Here is a 26,523-nt window from a genome sequence, read left to right as displayed (position 1 = left end):
TTTGAAGTTTATTAACCTGTCCCTGGTAGATATTAAGAAATTATACGCTGAGTCAGTAGCCTCTTCCCATTGATCATCGGAAATTGTTGGGATAGATTGTTGCCATTTGGCAAGTGCTCTATCAAAGGGAGGTTTTATTGTCCTTTGTAGTGCACTGTACAGCTTAGATATAAGTTTCTTAGGATTCGGATTTCTAAGTATTGAGTCAATGGGATACTCTTGGTATCTTATTTGGTATGATCCAAATTGTGCTTTAAATGCATGTCTGAGTTGCATATATCTAAATTGCTCGATTCTCTGGCCTTGCAATTGTTCTGAGAGTTGTTGTATGGACATTAATATGCCATTGTGGAGGATTTGGCCCATAGTTTTGATTCCCAATCTAGGCCAATATATAAAGTCCTCCAGATGTCGCAAGTGCCTGAAGTGAGAATTGCCCCATAGCGGTGTGTGGGGAGCTAGGAGGTATGGGGTTGCTTGAGTTAGCTTTCTGGCGATTTGCCAGGATTGGTATGTCGCTTGCAGTACTGGTGGTAGTGGGTTAGAATCACATAACTTGCGCAGGGGACTATGGGTCAATGATTCGATTGAGCCCAGGATAGAGGCCATTAGTAGCAGGTTGGGGTCCTCAACCTCTGGGAGAAACCAGCAATGTAGATGAGACAATTGTGCCGCTATATAGTATAGGTATAAATCTGGCATTTGTAGGCCTCCTTTCCCCGTAGGTGCAGATAGTGATTTCAAGGAAAACCTTGGTTGTTTACCGGCCCACAGAAAGGAAGAGATGCTTCCGTTCAATTTGTTGAAAAACTTTTTGGGGATTTTGGTGGGTGAATTTCGAAAGAAATATAAAAATTTAGGGAGAAATTTCATCTTAAATAGGTTTATTCTTCCCCACAATGTGAGGGGGAGATTTTGCCAGGTAGTAATTGCGGAGGTAAAATTTATGACTAGTGGTTCTAGGTTTTGTTCCTGAAATAGGGAGTGTGTTGGGGATATTGTAATACCCAAGTATTTGATTTCACCTGCCCAGGCTAGCTGGTTTGCCGTTTGCCTATTGCTATCTGGGATCGTATCAATTGGCATTATTTGAGATTTGTCCCAGTTTACCTGTAGCCCCGAGTGTGTACCAAATTCTTGTACAATTGTAAGGATTTCTTGTAGTGAGTTTTGCGGGTCGGCTAGGAATAGTAGAATATCATCCGCATATAGGGCTATACGTTCTTCTATATTACGAAACTTTAGCCCATTTATCTTAGTGGAGTGTCTAATGGCTATAGCCAGCGGTTCTATTGCCATAGCAAATAAAAGTGGGGATAGAGGGCATCCCTGGCGTGTTCCCCTATGTAGGTCAAAGAGTGGTGAAATCAGGTTATTGACTCTTATTTGGGCTTTAGGTGCCTTGTAGAGTAGTTTAATCCATGCTAAAAAATTGGGGCCGCACCCAAATGCTTTAAGTGTTTCCCAAAGGTAGGGCCATTCGACAGTGTCAAAAGCCTTTGCAGAGTCAAGCGAAACAATAATTCTAGATCCGCAATTCTCATGGGCGATTTGTAAGTTTGTATATAGTCTCCTGAGGTTGCATGTAGTGGATTTATTGGGCATAAAGCCAGATTGGTCTGGATGTATTACTGAAGTGATTATTTTAATAAGTCTATTTGCTAGGATTTTGGCCAATATTTTCGCGTCTGTGTTCATTAACGATATGGGGCGATATGAACTACATTGTTCTGAGTTTTTCCCGGGTTTAAGAATCAGTATGATAAGTGCTGAGTAAACTGAAGGGGATAGTTGTGCAGTGGTGAAGGCATCCTCATACATGTTGAGGAGTTGGGGGGCCAAATCGTCTGCCACCAATCGGTACCATTCTGGCGGTAGACCATCTGGTCCAGGAGTTTTATTTGGTGGGAGTGCTTGTATAGCTTCTATAATTTCTAGTTTGGTGATGGGGTTGTTTAGGTAGGCTCTTTGTTGCTGGTCGAATTGCGGGATTTGTAATTTAGCTAAGTATTCAGCAGTGGATTGGGCAGTCTGAGTGGTTTTGGATTTGTATAACGCGGCATAGTATTTATAAAACACTTGCATTATTTCTGAGGGATTAGAGACTACCTTCCCTTCTGCAGATATAACTGTAACAGAGTTGGTAGAGGCTGCTAGATATGCCAGGGTTTTACCATTTTTTTCCCCCTGATCGAATATCCGTTGAGCTACGTATAGTAGTTTTTTGTTCGTTAGTGTTGTTTATGTGAGTTCTAGTTGTTGTTGGGCTTTAGTAAGGTTGGTGTGTGACTCTATAGTTGGGTTTTCCGTGTAGGCCTGTTCTGCTAAGAGGTAATGGTTCTCAGCGTCTTTATTTATTTGTTTGGATGTGTTACGGGCTGCTGTTATGGCGTTAGTTAGGTTGCCCCTCGTGACGGCCTTAGAGGTTTCCCAGCAGGTGGAAATGGAGGCAGTACCACTATTGTTTTCCCAATACTCTTTGTAGTCTCTTGCGTTCATCTCTTTTACCATAGTATTTGACAACCAGAGGGGACTGAGTCTCCACAGTTTGGAGCCGGGGGCCTGGCCTATTCTCAATTGTAACATTAAAGGGGAATGGTCCGAAAATGCTCTGGGAAGGTATGTGATATCATCCACTAAGCCTAAGGCTTCAGGGGAACCAAATGCAAGATCAATACGAGAGAGAGTTTTGTGGGTGGTGGAATGGCAGGAGTATTGGGCAGTATAGGGATGTTTCCATCTCCATATCTCTGTGAGATTCACGTTAGTGGCCCAGTTAGCTAGTGTGGTGGGGGTTTGGATCGGTGAGTTTAGATTATCCAGGTGAGGAGTTAGCAAGGCATTGAAATCGCCCATTATATACAGTGGCGCTGAAGGTAGATTTGCAAGCTTAGAAAAGATTGCCGTTAGCACGTCCAGGTTACCTGGGGGAGGATTGTATAGGTTAACTATAGTAAGTGGAATGGAGTTGACTTTGCATTGTATTATCACATACCTTCCCTGTGAGTCTAAGCATACATGCAAGATTTCACACATTACATTTTTCCGGATCAAAGTAGCCACTCCTCTTGCATGCGAGGAGAATGGGGCATGGTAGTGGTGGGCGACCCATGGTTTCTTAAGTGCCAGAATTTTAGAGCCCACTATATGAGTCTCTTGCAAGAGGAGTACTGCTGGGTTATATTTCTTAAGATAGGTAAACAGTTGGGCCCTCTTAAACTTAGAATTAAGTCCCCTGACGTTCCAGGAGCATACTGAGATATTTGTCATTGTATTCTAGCTTTAGTATTTGTTGACGTGACCGAGTACTGTACGGTCCTGTATTTAGAGAACTGACGTTTGTAAAACAGCTTATATATAGTAAACATATATCAACATAAACTTCCCCAACTAGTTCCCAAACCCTTTCCCTCCCCTGCCCACCCTTAAAACTGAGTAGGCTTTTCTCCCTTATTTTATGCGTATTGGTGGTGAGCAGTAAGCTAGTTGTGTTTGACTCCCCCCGCTATTAGAGTAAGTAGTGATGTAGGTGTTAAGAACTTTGCCTTGACTGTTTGTGTTCGCTATTTTATACTTAGACTTCTTCGCCGTATCTTGAAGGTAGGTAAGCAGTTCCGTAGAAAGTGGCGGTCTGGTTGTAGCCGTCCCTGTTCGGTTGTTCAGCTGGTTTTGCTTTACGGTTGGTCCATCTCTGGTAGGACTTCATTACGAGGCCTCCGGGGGGATCTCTGTGGTCCGTGGGCCCTTGGTTTGTTTTCAAGCCACTGTATCGCCGCCTCGGGGTGGTCAAAGAATAAAGTGTTGTCTCCGTCGATTATACGCAGTTTCGCTGGGAATAACATGGCGTACTTGATGTTGCTGTTCCGTAGGCGCTGCTTGACTTCTGTAAAAGTGCTGCGTCTTTTTTGAATCGTGGTAGAGAAGTCTGGGAATAGTGATACCTTGGCGTTGTCACATATTATGTTTCCCTTGAGTCTTGCCGCTTTTAGGGCCGCGTCTCTGTCTTTAAAATTTAAGAGTTTGAGAAGCATAGGCCGCGGTGGGGCACCCGGTGGTGGTTTGCGATTAGGCACTCTATGGGCTCTTTCCACTGCGAAATATGGGGAAAAATTTTCTGGACCCAGCGTGTCTTTTAGCCACGACTCAGTGAATGTAGCCACATTCTGACCTTCTACGCCCTCGGGGAGGCCTATTATACGCAGGTTTGATCTCCGTTGTCTTTTCTCCAGGTCATCCACATGGGCTATTAGGTTAGCTTGTTCCCTCTGGAGTTGTTGCACTTGCCTCTGTAGTGGTGAGAGGCTATCTTCCATGGTACTTATGCGCCGTTCTGCTTCAGATGTTCGTTCTCTTAGGACTTGCATATCCTGACGTAAGAGTGATAGGTCGACCCGTAGTTCCTCGATTTTAGTCGTGACTGTAGCCGTTGTATCAGCTATTTTGGTCGATAGCGTGGCTTTAGAGTCAACTATTGCCGACATAAGAGTATGCAGTGTGGGTTCGGCAGACTCGGCTGGGGGTTGCAGCGGGTGCGCCAGAATTTCAGGCATTGTAGTATCACTCTCGCCGCCGCCATCTTGGAGCTGCGTTTTGGAGAAAAACTTTTGTACCCCCTCCGATTTAGCTTTGGGCGGGTTCTTTGGAGGCATCTCGAGTCTCGAGGATGTTTGTTGCGCTGTGTGGTTGCAGGGTTTTAGGTTTGGAATCACGGCAAAGTTCGTCAGAATGGATTTTTAGCTGGAGCCGTCTTTCTATGCGTCTTACTCTGTTCACATCCTGGCCACGCCCCCCCACAAACAGCACATTTTCAATGACTCTTATTGTGTAAGTTTCATGCAATCAAGAATTCAGGCTTACACATGCATAACTTACTTAGATAACAATTCCTGTTTGGATTGAGCAATGTAGTGCTTAAAGGACAAGGAAAGTCTAAAAACAACATGAGCTCAATAACTTAGCCTTAACACAGTCCTTAACATATTTCCTGAACTCACCGTGCTGTTGCTTAATCTGGCTCTGACATGGAAAAGTCTTGTCAGTAAATGCAGTACCTGCTCTAAGCCTGTGCAGCTTCCTGTCTCACTGAACACAGATTGTCCAGGACACAGACATGCTCAGTGCACAGCAGAGAGCTCCGTTTTTTTTTTCCTTTCAAGATCTGCAGTCTCTGAAGAAATGCTTGACCCCCCTTAGCCCCGCCCACTTCACTCTACTGTCCAATCGGAATGCTCCTGTGTTTTTTCTAGTCCTGCACAGTGCCTCTGGCTGCATTTGCTGTGCTGAAATCGAGTTGGATAGAGCAGAAAGACTTTCCTGTGCCAACTTGAAACTGCATTACAGACCTGCTATCCCACAGCCCCAGTCCCTTCCCAGAGGCTATTATCCCACTGCTACTATAGGCACCATCTCTCCCTACTATACCTGCTATCCCACAGCCCCAGTCCCTTTCCAGAGGCTATTATCCCCCCACTGCTACTATAGGCGCCATCTCTCCCTACTATACCTGCTATCCCACAGCCCCAGTCCCTTCCCAGAGGCTATTATCCCCCCACTGCTACTATAGGCGCCATCTCTCCCTACTATACCTGCTATCCCACAGCCCCAGTCCCTTCCCAGAGGCTATTATCCCCCCACTGCTACTATAGGCACCATCTCTCCCTACTATACCTGCTATCCCACAGCCACAGTCCCTTCCCAGAGGCTATTATCCCCCCACTGCTACTATAGGCACCATCTCTCCCTACTATACCTGCTATCCCACACCCACGGTCCCACATCCCTAGCCATAGTCCCACTATCCCACATTCACCAGCCATCCCACAGCCACATTCCTACATCCCCAGTCATCCCACAGCCACAGTTCCACTATCCCACATCCAGCAGCCATCCCACAGTCCCACTATCCCACAGCCACAGTTCCACATCCCCAGCCGTCCCACTATCCCACAGCCACAGTTCCACATCCCCAGCCATCCCACAGTCCCACTATCCCACAGCCACAGTTCCACATCCCCAGCCATCCCACAGTCCCACTATCCCACAACCACAGTTCCACATCCCCAGCCATCCCACAGTCCCACTATCCCACAACCACAGTTCCACATCCCCAGCCATCCCACAGTCCCACTATCTCACAACCACAGTTCCACATCCCCAGCCATCCCACAGCCCCACTATCCCACTATCCCACAGCCACAGTTCCACATCCCCAGCCATCCCACAGTCCCACTATCCCACAGCCACAGTTCCACATCCCCAGCCATCCCACAGTCCCACTATCCCACAACCACAGTTCCACATCCCCAGCCATCCCACAGTCCTACTATCCCACAGCCACAGTTCCACATCCCCAGCCATCCCACAGCCCCACTATCCCACTATCCCACAACCACAGTTCCACATCCCCAGCCATCCCACAGTCCCACTATCCCACAGCCACAGTTCCACATCCCCAGCCATCCCACAGTCCCACTATCCCACAACCACAGTTCCACATCCCCAGCCATCCCACTATCCCACAGCCACAGTTCCACATCCCCAGCCATCCCACAGCCCCACTATCCCACAGCCACAGTTCCACATCCCCAGCCATCCCACAGTCCCACTATCCCACAACCACAGTTCCACATCCCCAGCCATCCCACAGCCCCACTATCCCACAACCACAGTTCCACATCCCCAGCCATCCTTCAGTCCCACTATCCCACAACCACAGTTCCACATCCCCAGCCATCCCACTATCCCACAGCCACAGTTCCACATCCCCAGCCATCCCACAGCCCCACTATCCCACAGCCACAGTTCCACATCCCCAGCCATCCCACAGTCCCACTATCCCACAGCCACAGTTCCACATCCCCAGCCATCCCACAGTCCCACAGTTCCACATCCCCAGCCATCCCACAGTCCCACAGTTCCACATCCCCAGCCATCCCACAGTCCCACTATCCCACAGCCACAGTTCCACATCCCCAGCCATCCCACAGCCACAGTCCCACATCCAGCAGGCATCCCACAGCCACAGTCCCAGGAAGTAAAGCTCTTAAAACCTTTCTGCCCAAAAACTCACTCGGCTCCTTGACAGATCAGCGCGCCAGCGCGCCAGCTACGTCACAGGGTTCACCAAGCGGCGCATGCGCAGTAGAAGCGGCCGAAGGGGGAAGTGACGTCACCGCATTTGAAAATGTCGGCGCCAAAGACAGCAGACGGCAGAATCTTCTCAGGCACAGTGCGCCGATCCAGTAGCAGAGGCTAATTTGGTAATGTAGCGATTCAAGACAGGGGCTGATGCCCTAACAAAAAATATGTATTTCGTTTTTTTGCTTTCCTTCTCCTTTAAGCTGAGCTCAGGAGAGGAGGTGAGGAATAAAAACATGTTTCTTCAGCAGAGTGCACAGCTAGAGCAGAGTATCTGTGGAAACCAGCTATGCCATCTCTTTATTTGCTGCTAGACTGGAGGGCTTGTTTTTAAATGTCAGGTGAGAAATACTGAGCATGCTCAGAAACCAACAGCCAAAGTAAATTCCCAAGGGAGCAGGGTTAGTGGGTTAGAAAAGGAGAAGGAATTCTAAGTGATTAAGAGGATCCTGTAGCCTTAATATTACCCTTTTAACAGCTGGAGTGGCAGTGAACAAGGTGCTGTTCACTGATTACATTTTTGTGGGGGTATACATGTCCTTTAAATTGACGCTCTTTTGCGTCCCACCATTGTACCAGTAGCTTTATATAAAAACTATTTACATTCAGATTTGAGTTTTTACTGAGGTTCAAGATTTTTTGCGCTCACAAATTCAAATGAGAGTTTTTAAAACTCAGATGTTCACTAAAGACAAAAAGATTTTATGTAAAAATATAGCATCTGAAAGCTGCCAAAATAATGAAGAAGTTAGTGGAAATTGTCAATATTAAAGTGATTTATTTTCTTTTTTTTCCATTTTTTTGATAGTTGGTAGATGCATGAAAAATAATGAGCAGAATGTGATTGTGCTGCGTTTTAGCTTTATTCATGCTCTTAAGTAGACAATTTTTCGAGATTCGATTTTGGTAAGTTTTTAAAAAAACTTGAAAATTCACCAATTCAAATTAAGATAAATAGGCCTCCCTGACTTAGGCGATAAAGCACACAGTATGCAAAAGCAAAGGCTTCTGAAAATACTTTCGTACCGCCATAAATTCTCCCCTGGTAAAAAATATATAGTATATATAGTTTATGTATGTGATAGTATAGATTGGTAAGTATAGGTTGTATGTGCTGGGTTTACTTGGAAGGGTTGAACTTGATGGACTCTGGTCTTTTTTCAACCCCTATGTAACTATATAAATTGTGTCATCGCACAAAGTTGCCTTCTACGGCAACTGGACATGATCATGCAATTGGTGTATTTTACTAGAGGATGTTTATTTTCAGGTGCTTTGGCACCCATGGGAGAAAGGTTTTCCTAGGGGTGATAAAGCGCAGGCCCGGACTGGCAATCTGTGGATTCTGGATAATGCCAAAGGGGCTGCTGTAAAATGCAATAGACAGTCACTATTGGGCTGGTGGGGTACTGGTTGGGCCTTTGTATCCTTGAAATTCCAGGGCTGATTATAAATTCCAGTGCAGGACAGATAAAGCGCCTCCTGTACAATCACCCTTAAGGGCAATATCATGTTAAAATTAGGTAAGCATTGCCTGTATTTCATTATGAGCTGTATGACCCTATACCAATACCCCTTGGTGTATTGATACAGCACAGTGTTTTTTCTTGATCATATTTTACATACTTTATAATACCATTCGCTGAAAAATGATACGAAGACTTTTTTTTTAGCAAAATGTGTTACATTCTGGTCCTTTTAAATGATTAAAGTAGATGTTCTGTATTAACCCAGGTAAAGATGGCACAGAAAAAAGAAACCACGCTTCCCTTTCTTTTTTCCCCATTTAGGTAAGTAAAGTTTTCCATTCAGAGGGATTTCTATTTTTACCATTGGCAGTTTTGATAAATGTTTCAGTTGTAACAAAAGTACTTTCTAATGTAATACTGTTAGATGAGCTATGATGATACTGTATATCTCCATATGACATCCTGTTTGTTCAGACAGATCATCAAGCAGGCGTTTGACCTATAATTTTCCACAGGTCTTTTGCATTGCTCACACGTTTTGCTATTGTGCTTTACTACATTTGGTTTTGGTGTTCTTTATGTACTTACTTATATAATTTTTGTGACTGTTTAGATATCATTTTTTATATTTTGGGTGTTTGCTAATATAATGCATGAATCTTCCACTGCCAAAGATAGCACTGAAAACTCAGAATGATCTTTGAGCTGCTGATTGTGTCAGTTCAAAGAGAATCTTTTCTAATCAGTTTGTAATTTCTAAAATAACCTATTCATTTGCAAATTATCATTCCCCTTAGAAATTATATTTCATTAAAGTGATACTGACAGCCAATTCATTTTTTTACACCTGCTGTTGTGTTTTAATTTGTATCAGCTTTCAATTCCTTATAAACTAAATCTGCAAAGTTTTTTCGCTTCATAATTATGGTAACATGAATTACAGACCCACGGAGCAGCCATGTTTGTTCCCCTCTTCTGGGTTTTAATTGAAATGCCTCGTGAATAAATATGCTCAATCACAAACCTGCATTGCCCCTTCTGCTTTCAGCTGGTGTGTGACAAGCTCAGCTCCATTGTCTATGTGGGGATGGCATACGCGGCGGCGCGATTTCAGTGAAATTGCCTTGAGAGAAAACTTCCGCAATTTCACTGAAATTGCGCCGACACGTATGCCATCCCACCGGCGATTTACATTTTCGCCGGTGGGATGGCATTTCGGGGAGATTAGTCGCCCGCGAACAGGGAGATTTGTCACAGGCGACTAATCTCCCCGTGTGCCAGAGCCCTATGACGTAGTCCTTTTGACAGATTGAGAAGCTACAGTCGGGCTGCTAGACAGTCGGGTTCAGGATTTTCAGTAAGATTTATGTAGAGAAACAGGACTTTTAGGAAAAAACAGTCAACATGACCTATAGGCAGGTTTGGAAGTATGTTCATATTTTTAAAAGAAAGTTTTTGGTGTCAGTATCACTTTAATATTTCCAAGTATAACTCTAACCAGATATATTTTGCAGTATTGTATAACTAGATTTGGACATATAGAGGTATATACAGGTATGGGACCTATTATCCAGAAAGCTCGGGACCTGGGGTTTTCCAGATGAGGGATCTTTCCATAATTTGGATCACCATACTCAAGTGTACCTGTACTAAAAATCACTTAAACTTTAAATACAACAACAACAACAAACATTTGTAAAGCGCTTTTCTCCCGTAGGACCCAAAGCGCATTAAACCCAATAGGATTTTCCCTCCAATAGGGATTAATGATATCTTTGCTGGGTTCAAGTACAAGGTACCGTTTTATTATTACAGAGAAAAAGGAAATCATGTTTTAAAATGTTAATTATTAGATTAAAATGGAGGTCTATGGGAGATGGCCTTTTCTGTAATTTGGAACTTTCTGAATAACAGGTTTCTGGATAATGGATTCCATACCCCATATATAATTCCATATATCAAGCACAAAATGCAGACAAATCCCCTAACATTGGAGCTCATAATTTAAAAATATTTTCTTCCTATTAATTTAGATTTCCCTAAGATCCACTGTATATGTTCTGGTGGTGTGAAACTGTGCCATAATAAATATTGATGGGCAGGCACTAGGGTTTTGACTTTGCAGGAAAAAGGTGCAAATTTTATATGCTATTTTGGTAAGATTTTGTATACTCCACATCAAAGTGAAGTACAGACATGCTTACACCATAACAATTAACTAACTGAATCCATGCATTACCTCTGTAGCTTAATTATGATTTTATTGATATATTTATTAGGTGCTGACATTTTAATCAAATTCAAAATATTTTTTTTTTTGTCACACTGAAAAAGATGTCTCAGGAGAACCATGGTGGACAGATAAAAGATAAATAATGAGATGGGATCACTGTTTAATGGCATTTCTAGCAAAGCTTAGCATTCTCATTCAAATACTGTTTTAATGTTAATTGTGGAAGCTTATCTTTACTGACACTTTGGGGTGATTTCTGTTGATACACTGTTAACCACTAATTTCTAATATCATATTTGCATTAGTCATTATTCTATTACAGTTTTTGTTGTGTGTTAAACAGTTCTATTAGTCAGTCTGGCATCATTAAGGCTAATTAGCGGATGTCCAATTAGATGGGTTAGATCAGTGCTGTCCAACTTCTACGGTGCCGAGGGCCGAAATTTCTCTAGCATACATGGTGGAGGGCCGCTAATGGAAGCCAGTTTTGACCACTCCCCTTTTTGAAACCACACCCACTTCAAACCACACCCATTTTATCACAATGGTGGTAGCACAGCAAAATCCCAAATGCTTGGTCCTTACTGTGGGGATATCAACCATCATTCATATGTGATAGAATTATGTCATATTAAGATATACCCTTAAATTCCATATGCCTCCTCCTCCCCTGTGGATAGCAGAGCAACCCCCAGTACATAATTACACACCTTTGGGACAATTTAATGGCTATTTCCAACTGCTAACAAACTCCCACAACAAACCCCTGCCAGGTTCACCTCCCACAAGCAGCATAGGGCAAGCAGAGTATAGCACACACAGGCATCACTCTGCCTGTCCTATGCTGTCTGTGTGTGCCATACTCTGCCTGTCCTAACCTGCCTGTGTGTGCCATACTCTGCCTGCCCTACCCTGACTGTGTGTGCCATACTCTGCCTGCCCTACCCTTCCTGTGTGTGCCATACTCTGCCTGCCCTACCCTTACTGTGTGTGCCATACTCTGCCTTCCCTACCCTTCCTGTGTGTGCCATACTCTGCCTGCCCTATGCTGCCTGTGTGTGCCATTCTCTGCCTGCCCTACCCTGACTGTGTGTGCCATACTCTGCCCGCCCTACCCTTCCTGTGTGCCATACCTTCCCTGACCTATGCTGCCTGTGTGTGCCATACTCTACCTGCCCTATGCTGGCTGTATGTGCCATACTCTGCCTACAGTACCTATGTCTGAGGTGTGAAGAAGTGAACAATGGGAGTGATTACAGTCTGAGCCTGAGGTGTGAACACTGCAGGGGTTGAACAATGCAGAAACTAAAAGGTGTGAAAAACACAGGGGATTACATTTTTAAACAATGCAGAGGGATTACAGCCTGAATCTGAAGTGAGAACCATGCAGGGGGCCAGTTAATCTCAGTACTGATACCATTTAATGCTTACTCAAAGGTAAGCCATCAAAGCAGCCAGACAGGTGGGGGGCCACACAGAGAGGGGGCGCAGGCCGCATGCGGCCCGCGGGCCGCCAGTTGGACAGCACTGGGTTAGATAATCTTTTGGTACTACTCATAATATGTAGGAATAATAAGAAATTGTAGTCATTCTGGGGCTCATTCTCTATCATAAGGAGAAGTAAATCACAGTTACCAAATGAAGTTGTAATATTTATTATTTGGGACGTTTTTATGTAAATATACTTCTATTTCTACTTCACCCTTTAATAGGTCACAGTACATGAGAGACAGATGCATTTTATGACTTGCTTGATATATGTATTATATTAAACCATGTTTCATTTTACATTCTATGAAGCAACAACAGCATTTGTACTCTGAATAGAACCAATAGTGGCTTCATTAGCTGCTTAATGGTCAAGAATCAGTCTTTCTTAGACATGCTACATTTTGTTTTCTGACGCTATACATTTTTTCCTTCATAAAAATTGTAAACATACAAGGCAAATTACAATCTGCATTGTGTAAACATACAGGGCATTTGTTAAATATAATTTTCTAACAGTTCGTATTTGGTTATGGAAGCATCTAATCCTTTTAGCCCAAATTACAGTAGTACAGGTAATTTAAAAATCTGAATTATTTGCTGATTCTAACTCTGATCCACCTAATATATGTTGTGCTTATAACCTAGGAATGCAAACTGATAAAGAGACATCCTTTAAAGGAACAGTGACACCAAAAAATTAAAACATATCAAAGTAATTAAACTATAATGTACTGTTGCCCTGCCCTGGTAGTTTGTTTGCTTCAGAAACACTACTATAGTTTAAATAAATACCCTGCTGTGTAGCAATGGGAGAAGCCATTTAGAAGGAGAAAAGGTACAAGTTACTTAGCAAATAACAGAATCAATGGTGTTTTATCTGTTATTGGCAATGTAACCTGTGCCTTTTCTCATTTTTTCCAGCCTAAATGGCTGCCCCCTTGGCAACAAAACAGCTTATTTATACAAACTATAGTTACACTCATTTTTTGGTGTTAACCGTTCCTTTAAATAACCATTAACGTAATGGTACACAGGGTACTTTGATCACTGGGTTTTTGGATTGGCACAATGATTTCTAAAAGTAGTAAGGGGTAAAAATGCTGCTTCCAAAGCACCCTAAAAGTTAGTGTGACATTTCCCTTAAAGCCTGTAACAAGATCAAACCAGAACACTGTAGTTTTAAATAATATGATGCAAACTGCGTGCCACTGTTTAAATTTTCCATTTTAATTAAATAGGAACATAGCTAAATTGTTTGTTTGTTTTTTAAATATATTTTTTATATACCCACTCTAGGAATCCATCCCCCTCGACCCACAAATTACTTCTTGTTTTAGCCAGTAAATAACAAGCAAACATTTGGATTTTACAGATAAGTAATAGGGGTCCATTAGAATGGTTACAGTTTGAACAGAAACATTAAACCTCAGGCGGAAAAAATCACTAGTGGACCATATTCTTCAATACTACTTTTAAATGACTTTAAATTGTTTAGACCTTGAAAGTAATCCTTCAGCTTCCAGGCAGCAAGTTCAATTTTAAGAGTGCATGCCTGACTGACTCTATTACTTTTAGGCTGTTGGTTGGCCACATTGTGCATCATTTGCTATAATAAGTTATAACCAAGACATCCCGGGAGTTCATTGAAACAGCTGAGCCTGGGAAACTTGCGTGTCACTTCACTAAAAGGGAACTTTAATGAAGATTTGGAACCGTTCATTGTGTAGCTTTGTTGTTTAGGATCAGTCTAAAATTTAAAATCATTAGAAATGCTTTTGTATACTGAACACAAATATAAACATTATGAACTTACTGCACAAGCCCAGAGGTTGAGAAGCCTAATAAAAGTAATGATTTATGCTTTGTCCAGAGGGGGCTGCCCTCTTGTTACTTTGTTAGACCATCTTTTTAAGATTTAGGGCTTGCACGTGCTCAGTTTGCTCTCGGCTGCTGTTGGGAGGCTAAGCTTAGGGATCGTAGTAAATTATCAAAACAACACATCAGGTAATATCTGCCATAGAAGCTGATTAATAATTAGAATCATAATATAGCCTGCACTGGTTCCTGTGTTGCCATGTAATGCAATGTGGGTTTTAGTGTTTTTGCATTGTTTAATGAAACATTTACTAGCTTTCCAAAGCCAGTGACTGCATTAATATCCAAAATAATCCTCCAATGAGAATCCCAGCTGATCTGTGTAAATCTGGCTCCCTGTTCTGTGTTCCTGTAATTGAAGTTGGGAGCAATAAGCACAGTTTCCCAGCACTGAACAAGTCTGTACTTTATCCCCACGTCTGATTCCTGTGCCATATAATAAAGGGAAAAATTAGGTAATTATCTCTATATGTAAGATAATATCAAAATGGCTCATATAGCGCTGGGAACCAAATAAGCATTCTCATTAGTCAATTCTCTTGTGTATATAAGTTTTTCTTCAACCTCCATAGAGAACTATTAGGAACGTAAAATTATCCCATTGGCACAGAAACACTGGTGTATCATGGATACCGTTACATATAAACTAGTGCTGCCCTATTTATGCATTTTATTTCAGGGTATCAATAAAAACAAGCTTTAGCTAAGTATTTAGACATAACTTGTTTACAACAGACTCCCAAATATTATCATATCTCCATCCCCCAAAATATCAGTTCAGAAGATAATTGTGGCTTTTTCCAACCAAAACACATTCTGAATTCTATCATTCTACAAACAACTTTCTCTGACACTTGCATTACACTGACCAAAGCAAACTTCAGCTGAGCCTGTTTATAATAGTGAGAGCACAAACTCTGAACTCAGTGTCAGTCACTTTGCATATGCAAATCAGCAGATGGATTATTTTGTAATAGCAAAGTGATTAAAACTTTTAACATGTAAACATCTACTTAATGATACATTCCCAAAAAACATCTGCATACCCCTTCCATATTCACATTAAAAGCAACAAGTGGCATATTCTCACATCAGGGGTGCCCAGACTTCAATGTGAGATCTACTTTTAGTAATGCTATCACAACAGCATCTCAACTCAAATGTTACACTGCCATGGAAAATTTAACTAACATGTTGGAGTGATTTTGGCTGAAAACACCTACTTTCAAATGATTTTAGGTGAGAATCATTTGACACGTGATTGAACTAGTGGTACTTGCTTTTTATAAGGGACAGTGAAGGTGATTTTTGGCATATTACTACATCCTTTGGGTAATGCTTTGCTCCACCATTATTGATTTGCTGTCCAAACAGAGCCAAACTTTTTTTGTTGTCTTCATAGATAATATATATGCTTGACATGCCCCAAAGCCCAACCAGAAATACTACAGATATTTCCAAATAATGCTAAAACCATGTTTTTTGTGTCAAATATATGGAGGAGCATTTTTAGAACATTATCATTTAAATAGATACACTATTAAAAATAGTGAACAAATGATGTTGAAAATTATATGATTTTAAATAGTAATTTTTGTTGTTTACATATAAAAATATTTTCTTTAAAGCAAAAGCCATTATTTTTAGTATTTTTACTAAACAGCTCTGTTGTATTACACAGCTTTAGAAAAACATATTCATAACCACTTGCCAAAAACACAACCAAAATAACCAGGTATATTCCAAAAAAAATCTTGTGATGTTATGACTGGATGTGATGTGATGCTATGTTGAAATCCTGTTATTTGTGCTTAACACCAGCATCAAGTAAAATCTACTTCTTGACACCAAAATGACACCACACACTAGCTTTTACTTAGGGAGCAGAGACAGCTCCAAATGCCACCCAGAAGCCTTATTACACTGTAAATTAAGCAATTTCATTAGTTATATCAAACATGGCTGCAGTTATTAGGCAGACAGCTAACAGTCAAGTCATAAATCCAGGAACTAATACAAAAATGATGCCAAGTGCCAGTTCTTACATGGACCAGAAACAAAAATATTGCATAATGAAGTGTATTTAGCACAGTGTTTAAAACAACAGCAGTGCCTCGCAGAATATATGCCTTTACCTCTAGGCAGGAACAAAAATTCCCGATCAAAAGAAAGAGTTGAATACCAATCATACAGATTTGAGCTTATTGAAATCCAAGTGTTAAAGGCTAGGACTGGGCAAAGGACCTAGCTATGTCCCAAAGCCTTAGAACCAAAGTAGTTAACAGAAAAATAGCATGTTTCTACATAGTTATGTAGCCCACTTTATAACGGTTGTGGCACTACCTGCTGAATTACTCTGTTTTGGCGCTTCCAGGAGTCCTGAGCCCCGCTTACTATGGGGGAAGCAGGGATTTCTTGGATAATTGGCATGCCTCCACCCAGGGCTCTGCTATGGGAGAACTACAACTCCCTCCCTGGGACTTGATACTTGGGTGTAGTGCTGCCTGAGACCTCACACAACCTCCAAAGGGTATCCCTTCCCTGGGTTATTCACTTACTGGTAGGTAGGTGCTCCTTGAGGCAGACACGATGAACACACAGTTGTGATGAAACAGTTGGGTGTTTATTAGGCAGGACCTCTCCAGGAGTGGCAGGGGACACTCTCCTTCCTTAAACCTTTAGAGTACCTACCCCTGTTGGGTATCTTATCGGTACTCCCGCCAGGATGATCCCTTTTAGATGTCCTCCCCGGTACTACACGCCAAGAGACCCTCTCTAAGGGCTCTCCCCGGTACTCACGCCAAGACGGACCACCTCCAGGACTCATCCCCGGTACTCACGACTAAGTACCCTCAGAGTAGTACCCCTTCTAGCGGCAGCCTAACCACCTACCTAGACTCTTGGGTCCCTACACTCCAGCTGATGTAATGCTGGGGGAGCCTACTCCCTCTACCACTCCTGGAGGGGCTATTTCTGCCCATTCTTACCTGTGCCCTAGCTACATCTCACTCCTAGAGTGATCTGACACATGGAAACTACTAACTACTCACAGGGGAGCTCCTCTCTCTAGAGGCTCCCAAACTAAGATGGCTCCCAGCACATGGCTGTTTCCCTTATATGGGCCTATGCACCACCCTGTGGCCATAACCCGAACTGCGGGGATACTCCCCATTAACTATAGATATACCAGGCTATACCCATTGTACCTTAACCATTACCCTCCCGGGGCCTATCCTAGGGGTATACATCCTGTGGGGCCCATTTTAGCAAACCCCTACAGTTACATAGGGTTCCATATTACTACCCAAATCAGAGGCAAGGGCAGTAAGGCAAAAAGTAAAAGACAAAAGCCAGTGTAACTCATGGTGTATCAGAAAAGATGATTCTTCATCAAGTAATATACTATACTCATAATAATGGAAAAACTGAGAACAGCACAAGAAAAGAAGAAAGCAGGGCCAGAATTAGTGGTAGGCAGAAGAGACACGTGCCTAGGGCACAGTGCTGGGGGCAGTAGGCACACACATATTGTTTGTCTACTCCTATTCCAGGCCTTCCAGTCCTGCTCATGATCCCTGTCCCACCTACTCCCCACCGCTTCTAGATGCTTGCTCATTTCTTTACCACCCCCCTTTGTCATCACCATGTGTGCCTTTCTCAGGTACTATAATATATACAATATATACATTAAATAAGAGACTTATGTACAAAAACATCTACAATTCCTGTACTTTGACACTTTAACAGTTAACCAATATAAAAGTCAGGACTTTTTTTTAACATTTATTTGATGAATAAATTATCTCACTTCAGTATCCTGTCTTTTATACTTCCTGTGCCAAAATCTTGACATAAGGCTATCTGCCTGTCTAATAGATCTTTCATCAATTTCCTTTGTATATGCAGAAACTGCCTCGCAGGTATTGTAGGTATCAAGGTGGTGGTTACTACTTGTAAAAAGTAATTGGGTTGTAAATTGAAGCTACTGTATGTTTTTTACGATATACAGGAGTTACCAAAACATAGATTGTAAGAGCTTAAGAACAAATCTTTTGCCAACTCCTTGTAAGGTCGTCCAGTGGGGATCCATTAATTTTATGTAAAGGAAGGATTTAAAATGAATATAGATTTCAAGTTTTTTAATCAAAACAAATGATTTCTTACAAAGTCTGTTGAATTCCACTGGAGTCTTTGTTATGCCAATTCTCCTTGACCCTTCCTCTCTTTAGGTGTTAGGTTGTCATGATTGGTCTCAGAAAATGCCGTCTTATTTCTTGTTTTTCTGCTGAAACTAAAGGCTTTAATCACTGGCACTATGGACAGGGCTGGCATGAATGTGAACTTTCTCCTACAACTGTAGTTTCTAATACCTGTTGAAAGCTTCTGTTCCTCAACTCCTTAAGATGTATCCAATAGGGATTGCTAGGTATTTAATACTATAGCCCATATGTCCCAATTTTCGTAGGACAGTCCTTCTTTTGACAGCTCAACCCAGAGTCTTGTATTCTTACTGAAAAGTCCCTCATTTCCCTTTAATCTCTTGCACTGAACGCTAAAAAAATACAAATTAAATTAAAAAGTAGCTTTTGGCAGAGAGCCCAGAAAGTTAAACAAGCTTCACTTGCATTTAGATACAAATGTTTCTCAAACTTAATTAAAAAGTAGCTTTTGGCAGAGAGCTAATAATTTTTAACAAGCTTCACTTTCACTTAGAAGCATTTTTTCTCACATTTAATTAGCTAAGTGGGCTTTTGGCAGAGAGCCCAGAAAGTTAACAAGCCCCACCTACACTTAGACACAATTGTAACTAATAATCTAAACAGGTCTCTTAGGGGGAACTTAGACTTGCAGCTTAAAGGGCAATGTCAGCTTTTTTAACAAAACTGTAATAACACATAAAACAAGACCCCAAAACCCCCAGAAATGTGTTCAAACTTTAACTAACCTGCCAAATTTAGTCAAATGGAAGGGGTATTTAGGGAGTGTGGTTGCAAAAATGGACGTGGTCAAAAAACTTTTGCCGTGGTACAAATGGCATATCTTTTTGTCCCTCTTTCTATTTTCAAAATGTTGGGAGGTATGTAATACCATCTGGTAAATTGTAGTTTGGTGTATTATAATCTCTTCCCTCCCATACAGTTTCTTAAATCTTAAAAATAAATGTAAACTTGCACAGCGTGGTTTTCTAAGCACTTTGACAATTTGCATTAATTGTTTTTCCCTGTTTTAAAGCTATTAAGCTGTTTTTAATGGCTTTTTGTAACATTCTCTGTACGGTCTGAGAGATACAAATTCAAAAGCAAAACAGAGATTTGTTCAGAAAGGTAATGGGAAATATAATCTGAGATTCTTATCTCTTTCCTGACCAAAGCAACATCAGAACAGTTCTCTGCTTTCCTTCTGAGTATATGTATCGGAACATACAGTGAGTGTAACTGACCAGCAGGTGTCGATGTTGTATTAGCAGTTAATAAACAGCGTATTAGCTTTGAAACAGGGAAGAAAGTAATTTTCAATATCCTGCAAATCTTTATTTGTCCAGACATGCAACTAGAGAAGAATAGACTCCTTTTTCAGTAAAAAAAAATTGTTTGCCATTTCCAAATTTTTTTTGTCCTTTCTGGTGTTCTATATCTTAAAACTTCATTTTATTATGAATATATGTGTCAGATCTTGAATTTTTACCAGTTGTATTATTTTTAAACACATAAACTTGTTATTTAATATAAACTTCTGGAGTATGGAGGTAAGATTTGCACATTAGCATTTTAAAGAATGCCTGAAGTCCAGGAATGACTAACTGCTTGAGGGAGTGAAACATCAGAAAAGATTACATGGTCCATGTCACCTGCAATTTTGACTCAAATATGAAAGAGGATTATTTTAATATGGGGGAATATAACAGATATGCCAACCATTGGTACCAAAGTATTACAGTGAATTACAAAATTTTAATTTTGGCCAGCTACAGTGGCTTGCAAAAGTATTCGGCCCCCTTGAACTTTTCCACATTTTGTCACATTACAGCCACAAACATGAATCAATTTTATTGGAATTCCACGTGAAAGACCAATACAAAGTGGTGTACACGTGAGAAGTGGAACGAAAATCATACATGATTTCAAACATTTTTTACAAATAAATAACTGCAAAGTGGGGTGTGCGTAATTATTCAGCCCCCTTTGGTCTGAGTGCAGTCAGTTGCCCATAGACATTGCCTGATGAGTGCTAATGACTAAATAGAGTGCACCTGTGTGTACTCTAATGTCAGTACAAATACAGCTGCTCTGTGACGGCCTCAGAGGTTGTCTAAGAGAATATTGGGAGCAACAACACCATGAATTCCAAAGAACACACCAGACAGGTCAGGGATAAAGTTATTGAGAAATTTAAAGCAGGCTTTGGCTACAAAAAGATTTCCAAAGCCTTGAACATCCCACGGAGCTGTTCAAGCGATCATTCAGAAATGGAAGGAGTATGGCACAACTGTAAACCTACCAAGACAAGGCCGTCCACCTAAACTCACAGGCCGAACAAGGAGAGCGCTGATCAGAAATGCAGCCAAGAGGCCCATGGTGACTCTGGACGAGCTGCAGAGATCTACAGCTCAGGTGGGGGAATCTGTCCATAGGACAACTATTAGTCGTGCACTGCACAAAGTTGGCCTTTATGGAAGAGTGACAAGAAGAAAGCCATTGTTAACAGAAAACCATAAGAAGTCCCGTTTGCAGTTTGCCACAAGCCATGTGGGGGACACAGCAAACATGTGGAAGAAGGTGCTCTGGTCAGATGAGACCAAAATGGAACTTTTTGGCCAAAATGCAAAACGCTATGTGTGGCAGAAAACTAACACTGCACATCACTCTGAACACACCATCCCCACTGTCAAATATGGTGGTGGTAGCATCATTCTCTGGGGTGCTTCTCTTCAGCAGGGACAGGGAAGCTGCTCAGAGTTGATGGGAAGATGGATGGAGCCAAATACAGGGCATCTTGGAAGAAAACCTCTTGGAGTCTGCAAAAGACTTGAGACTGGGGCGGAGGTTCACCTTCCAGCAGGACAACGCCCCTAAACATAAAGCCAGGGCAACAACCAAATGGTTTAAAACAAAACATATCCATGTGTTAGAATGGCCCAGTCAAATTCCAGATCTAAATCCAATCAAGAATCTGTGGCAAGATCTGAAAACTGCTGTTCACAAACACTGTCCATCTAATCTGACTGACTGAGCTGTTTTGCAAAGAAGAATGGGCAAGGATTTCAGTCTCTAGATGTGCAAAGCTGGTAGAGACATACCCTTAAAGCCTGGCAGCTGGAATTGCAGCAAAAGGTGGTTCTACAAAGTATTGACTCAGGGGGCTGAATAATTACGCACACCCCACTTTGCAGTTATTTATTTGTAAAAAATGTTTGGAATCATGTATGATTTTCGTTCCACTTCTCACGTGTACACCACTTTGTATTGATCTTTCACGTGGAATTCCAATAAAATTGATTCATGTTTGTGGCTGTAATGTGACAAAATGTGGAAAAGTTCAAGGGGGCCGAATACTTTTGCAAGCCACTGTAAGTATCCGATTAGTTCATGGGTGCATATAATGCTTCATATATTAGTAGCATTTGTAATGTAGATTTTGATGTATGCTGGACAATGAGAAGTGTCTGATTTTATTACCAAGGCAGTTAGCTCTGCTAAAAAACAGGTTGGTTAACTGTAAAAAAGGAGTACCCTTATCCTATTAAATCAACAAGTGTTTTTAAGCAGGTCCAGAGTGCTGTTCTGTGGGTACTTTAGGAGATATGCCTATATATCTTTTAAGCTTTATTACGTAGTTATCTTACCTGTATACCACTCAAGGTTAAGGGCTCTGGCACACGGTGAGATTAGTCGCCCGCGACAAATCTCCCTTGTCACGGGTGACTAATCTCCCCGAATTACCATCCCACCGGTGAAAATGTAAATTGCCGGTGGGATGGCAGACGCTGCGCAGGCGATTTGCCGAAAACTGCCAAAAAGTTTAAGCAGTTCTGCACAAATCTTTACCAACTACCAGATGCTGAACTTGCTAAGCCACCATTTTCAAAATCACAATACTTATCCACATTTAAACTAAAACACCTGTTTGAACAGGATATAATAATCATCATTTATTTACGGTATAGTGCCTGAAAAATTCATAACGCTTTAAATGTATTTAGAATGAGCAATAATTACCAAAGGTTACAATGTAAATAGTAGGATCAGAGGGTCCTACTTGCAAGAGCTTTACAATCTAAAGGAGTCCTGATACAGGTAAAGGTGGCCATACACGAGGCGATTTCGCTCGTTGTGCGATGAACGATTATATCGACAAACGATCGTATGGCGATCGAGTTCCCATACGATATGCCATCCACGGGCAACGATAATTCGGGAAAGATTTCGTCGCATCATTATCGTAAAATACATACGATCGTACATCTACGTACGATCGAATGTCGTTGACTTCCGCTGCTGGCAATCGTGACATGCGCAGAGAACAATCGTTGAAAGACAAATGTCTGACACTCACACCAACTGGCAGATTTTATCGTTAAACGACCAAAATTTTTAAACCTGGCCGATCGATTTTGGGGACGATAATGTCGGCTCGTTTAGTGGGCCGACGATCGTTCGTACACCACCAACTATACGATAACTTAACGATAGCATCGGATTGTTCGGGAATCGGTTGTTTGTAAGTAAAAAATCGGTCCATGTATGGCCACCTTAAGGCGTAGTATTTACAATTAGACAGTGCTCCCTCTGTCAAAGGCCTAGGTATGGGTTTACTGTGATATATTATAAAACATTCAAAGGAAAACTCTTATTCCTAACACACCTATGCAGGGCATTTAACAGTTTACATAAAGACTCCTCCTTAAACAAACAATTCCTCGAGGCACATCTAACTGTCCCTGGCAAGGATGAAAGCCTAAAACAGTTAACAATAATACTAATAAACTTTTCAATTTTATGTTTTGGACCAAACAGCAAAATATTAATATTATGCTGCTTTCTCCTGATATGGAGAGAGTATTTGAAGAAATATGACTATATATTTGCCTAGAACATATTGGTATGGGTCCAAAGAGGCTGAGTCGAAGCCTTGTGTGCCAACCTCAAAACTTTTATAGCAATTCTATAACACTCTATATTTGAAACAAAACAGGGATTCCCGCTATCAGTTCCAACCCCTGAGTTCATGGTTCATCATCATATATGCAGGTGATTTATTGTTTTTCATATCTTGCTTGCTTGCCTCTAATCCCCTTAAATGCAGAACTCACAGACTTGACCAAAATCAAGCTCCCCGTTCACTTTCCATGTAATGTTTAATAACAATAATTGCATTAGCAGAAAATAAAACGGGCTATGAACACTGGAGAAATATTTGTGGACCTTACAAAATATATTTCATATAATTAATTTTGGTTATAAAAGGGAAAAATGCCATCACTGTTGGCAGTCGCTGTACTGCTGTGCATGTTGGATGAGCTTCATCTCAGGGCTGTTACATTATCGGGTCTGTGTGGGCTTTTCCATATAAAGGCTTTTTCTTTTTGCCTTCATTAATCAAAGTGCTGTATTAAGCAAGCCAGTTTGCATTTTTACTTAACCACTTCTTTCTATGGAGAGCAGCTATTGCCTGGACTTTTAAAGGACCCATGTCCATATTAAGCCACAGGCTTAAAGCAAAATTACCTTTCCCTTTTTTGAGTATGGTGGTTAAATTTAAGCCTATTTATTTGTTTAATAAATCCCAGACTTTTACTATATGATCTTAAGTGAGTGCTATTCAACTGGCAGTCTGCAGCCCCCCTTGTGTGCCCCCCCACCTGTCTGGCTTGTGTGACTTTGTGAAAGTTTTAAATGGTATCAGTATTGAGATTAACTGGTCCCCCTTCATTGTTCACACCTTAGATTCAGGCTGTAAGACCATCATTAAGCCCCTGTGTTGTTTAAACCTGTAAGCCCCTGTATTGTTTACACCTGTAAGACCCTGTGTGTGTATGTGTGTGTAGCTTGCAATGGGTGAGGTTTAAAAAAGACAGTGGTTAAAATAGGCTTCTATGGTCAGCCTGCCAGCAGAAATATTCTGCCCCTGGTACCGTAGAAGTTGGACAGCATTGTTCTAAATGATAAAAACTTAAATTGAAGTAACATTGTAAACAATAAATCACATAGCATTAAGAAATATTGTCAATCTTGAACACAACTGTCCACAAAAGATGTGGTTAACAACTTGTCCCTAAAAATTGGGGACACTTGCTTTTTTTCCAGCTTTTAAAAATGAGTATCTGCATTGTTTGCTAAATCATGTGTTTTTTGAATATTTTTTGAAACCAGGGATACTATTGAACCTAGCTTTCTTTATATTTCTCAGGAAGTGAAAATAGTTTGAATCTGATAAAAATCAACAGATTGCCTTGTATCACTTCTTTGCTTCTTTATCGGTTTACGTCTTGGCACTCGTCTTGTTCCATTTGCTCAGAGAGGAGCCAGCTGCTGCTGATTGTTTAGCATCATTACACCTCTTTGTCATTAGCTTAAGCAGAATGTCCAGGGATTTATCTGTAACATAAGAGGCATGTGTTATATCTAAGCATTTGTTTTGTTTGCAGCTATTAGTTGCTTTCGATTGTTGAGTCCAAAATGTGCTGCATGAACAAAATTGTCAGGGTGCTGATTGCTTATTCTCCATTTCACTGGCTGTTGGTCAGAAAGAAAAACCTCTGGAGACTGCTGTGCTCTTTCTGGTTCAACGGTGCCCCTTGTTAATCAGAGATGCTACATGTTAGCTTTGAATAAAGTGGTGTAGAAAAGTGTTTGTTATCAAGGCTTGTACAGGCTTTCATATGTGGCAATTATTTCTATTGTTTAATGCTTAGATGTTAGGGTGAAGACACACAGAGCTACTTACTCTGTAACTTACTGAGAATTGCCTCTGCTAAATCTCCCCGTGTGTCACAGCCCTAAGGGTGGTGGCAAATGTGGAGATTAGTCGCCCACGATAAATCTTCATTATTGCGGGTGTCTAATCTGCGTGAAATGCTATCCCACCGGCAAGAATGTAAATCGCCGGTGGGATGGCATACGTGTGTTTTTCTTTGGTTTTCGAAGTTGCCTGAAGTTGCCTCTCAAGGCGACTAATCTCCCTGTGTGCCACCTCCCTTAAGGTTTTTCTTATTTAATTATGATTTCATGAAATAAACCAAAACAAATGGTAAAGCTCTGCAGAAGAGCTCTGACTTTTGCTGTAGTCTGATTTTATCTCCCTTTTACTTGCTGCTCTTTAATGTTTTATAGATAGATGGCCTTTTTTAAATGGGATCTTTGAATATAAAATAAATGTATTTTTTAGTTTAAATCAATTAGTTAGGTGTTAGGCATGCCCTAGTGATTATAATTGCTTACCTAAAAACCCCCGGCCGGTGCTCCTGTTAGGAGAAATCTGCATAACTTGGGATGTGTGCGACTAAGCGATCCTCTTCCTTCTTCAGTCTTCGCACATGTGCAGTGGAGTGAAAAGCTGAACTTCAACAAAAAAAAACAGCTTTTCACTCAACTGCACATGTGCGGGCCTCGGGATCTCGTCAAAAGGAGCAGGAAGGAAAAGGGCTGCTCATCTGCATTAACCACTGGCTGGTACAGTTTTCTCCTAACAGGAGCAGTGATTTCAGGTAAGCAATTGCAATCAGTGAGGGGGAATGGGGGTGTAACATTTGCCTTGGGTATAGTTATGCTTTAAAGCTGGCCTCTTCATATATACAGAGTTTCAATAGACCATTTTAACTACTTGTGGTTAAATTAAACGATAATTAATCATCATTAATGTTATCAGAAACAAAGGTTAGCAAAACCTAGAGCTCTCAGTCTGCTCTTTAAACTGTATCTTACTGACAGGTCACTGTTAATATTGATGACAGTCGTAGTAATTTTGTTTTAATAAAACATTTTTTTTAGGTCTTCCTTTTTTGTTACAAAGATCTTGAAAATAGTATTGGTCATTGTGTTTATAATAAAATATTTAAAATGCATAAAAGATACCTGTACATTTAATTGGAGTACTGTAGCTGTTTTATAAACATTATTATTATAAAAATATGTGTAAACTGTTTCATGCACCACCTCTTGGCTTTCAATACAAGTTCATATACAAGCACCCTTTAGTGCAGTGTTTGCTAGACTTTCAGTTCAAGCCCCCCCCCCTTTTTTTTTTTTTTTTTTTTTTTTATTGAGCTTTTACATATAGAATCGGTTTACATGTTATGTTTTATAAGTATGTATATGTTTG

The 26,523-nt window shown here is 41.2% G+C and overlaps 1 protein-coding gene across 1 annotated transcript in view; it reads left to right on the top strand.

Moving 5' to 3' along the window:
* The window catches only part of pign (phosphatidylinositol glycan anchor biosynthesis class N), a 171,764-nt gene that overhangs the window by 45,657 nt on the left and 99,584 nt on the right, over window positions 1–26,523 (top strand). The window contains exon 12 of the mRNA XM_002934389.5: window positions 8,872–8,927. Coding sequence (XP_002934435.2) covers window positions 8,872–8,927 — 56 coding nt within the window. The remainder of the gene's footprint in view (window positions 1–8,871; window positions 8,928–26,523) is intronic.

The sequence above is a fragment of the Xenopus tropicalis genome, chromosome 6 (assembly GCF_000004195.4).
Source record: "Xenopus tropicalis strain Nigerian chromosome 6, UCB_Xtro_10.0, whole genome shotgun sequence".
Classification (NCBI taxonomy): domain Eukaryota; kingdom Metazoa; phylum Chordata; class Amphibia; order Anura; family Pipidae; genus Xenopus; species Xenopus tropicalis.
Note: the sequence above shows the minus strand (reverse complement) of the source record. Positions and strands in the feature narration are given on the sequence as shown.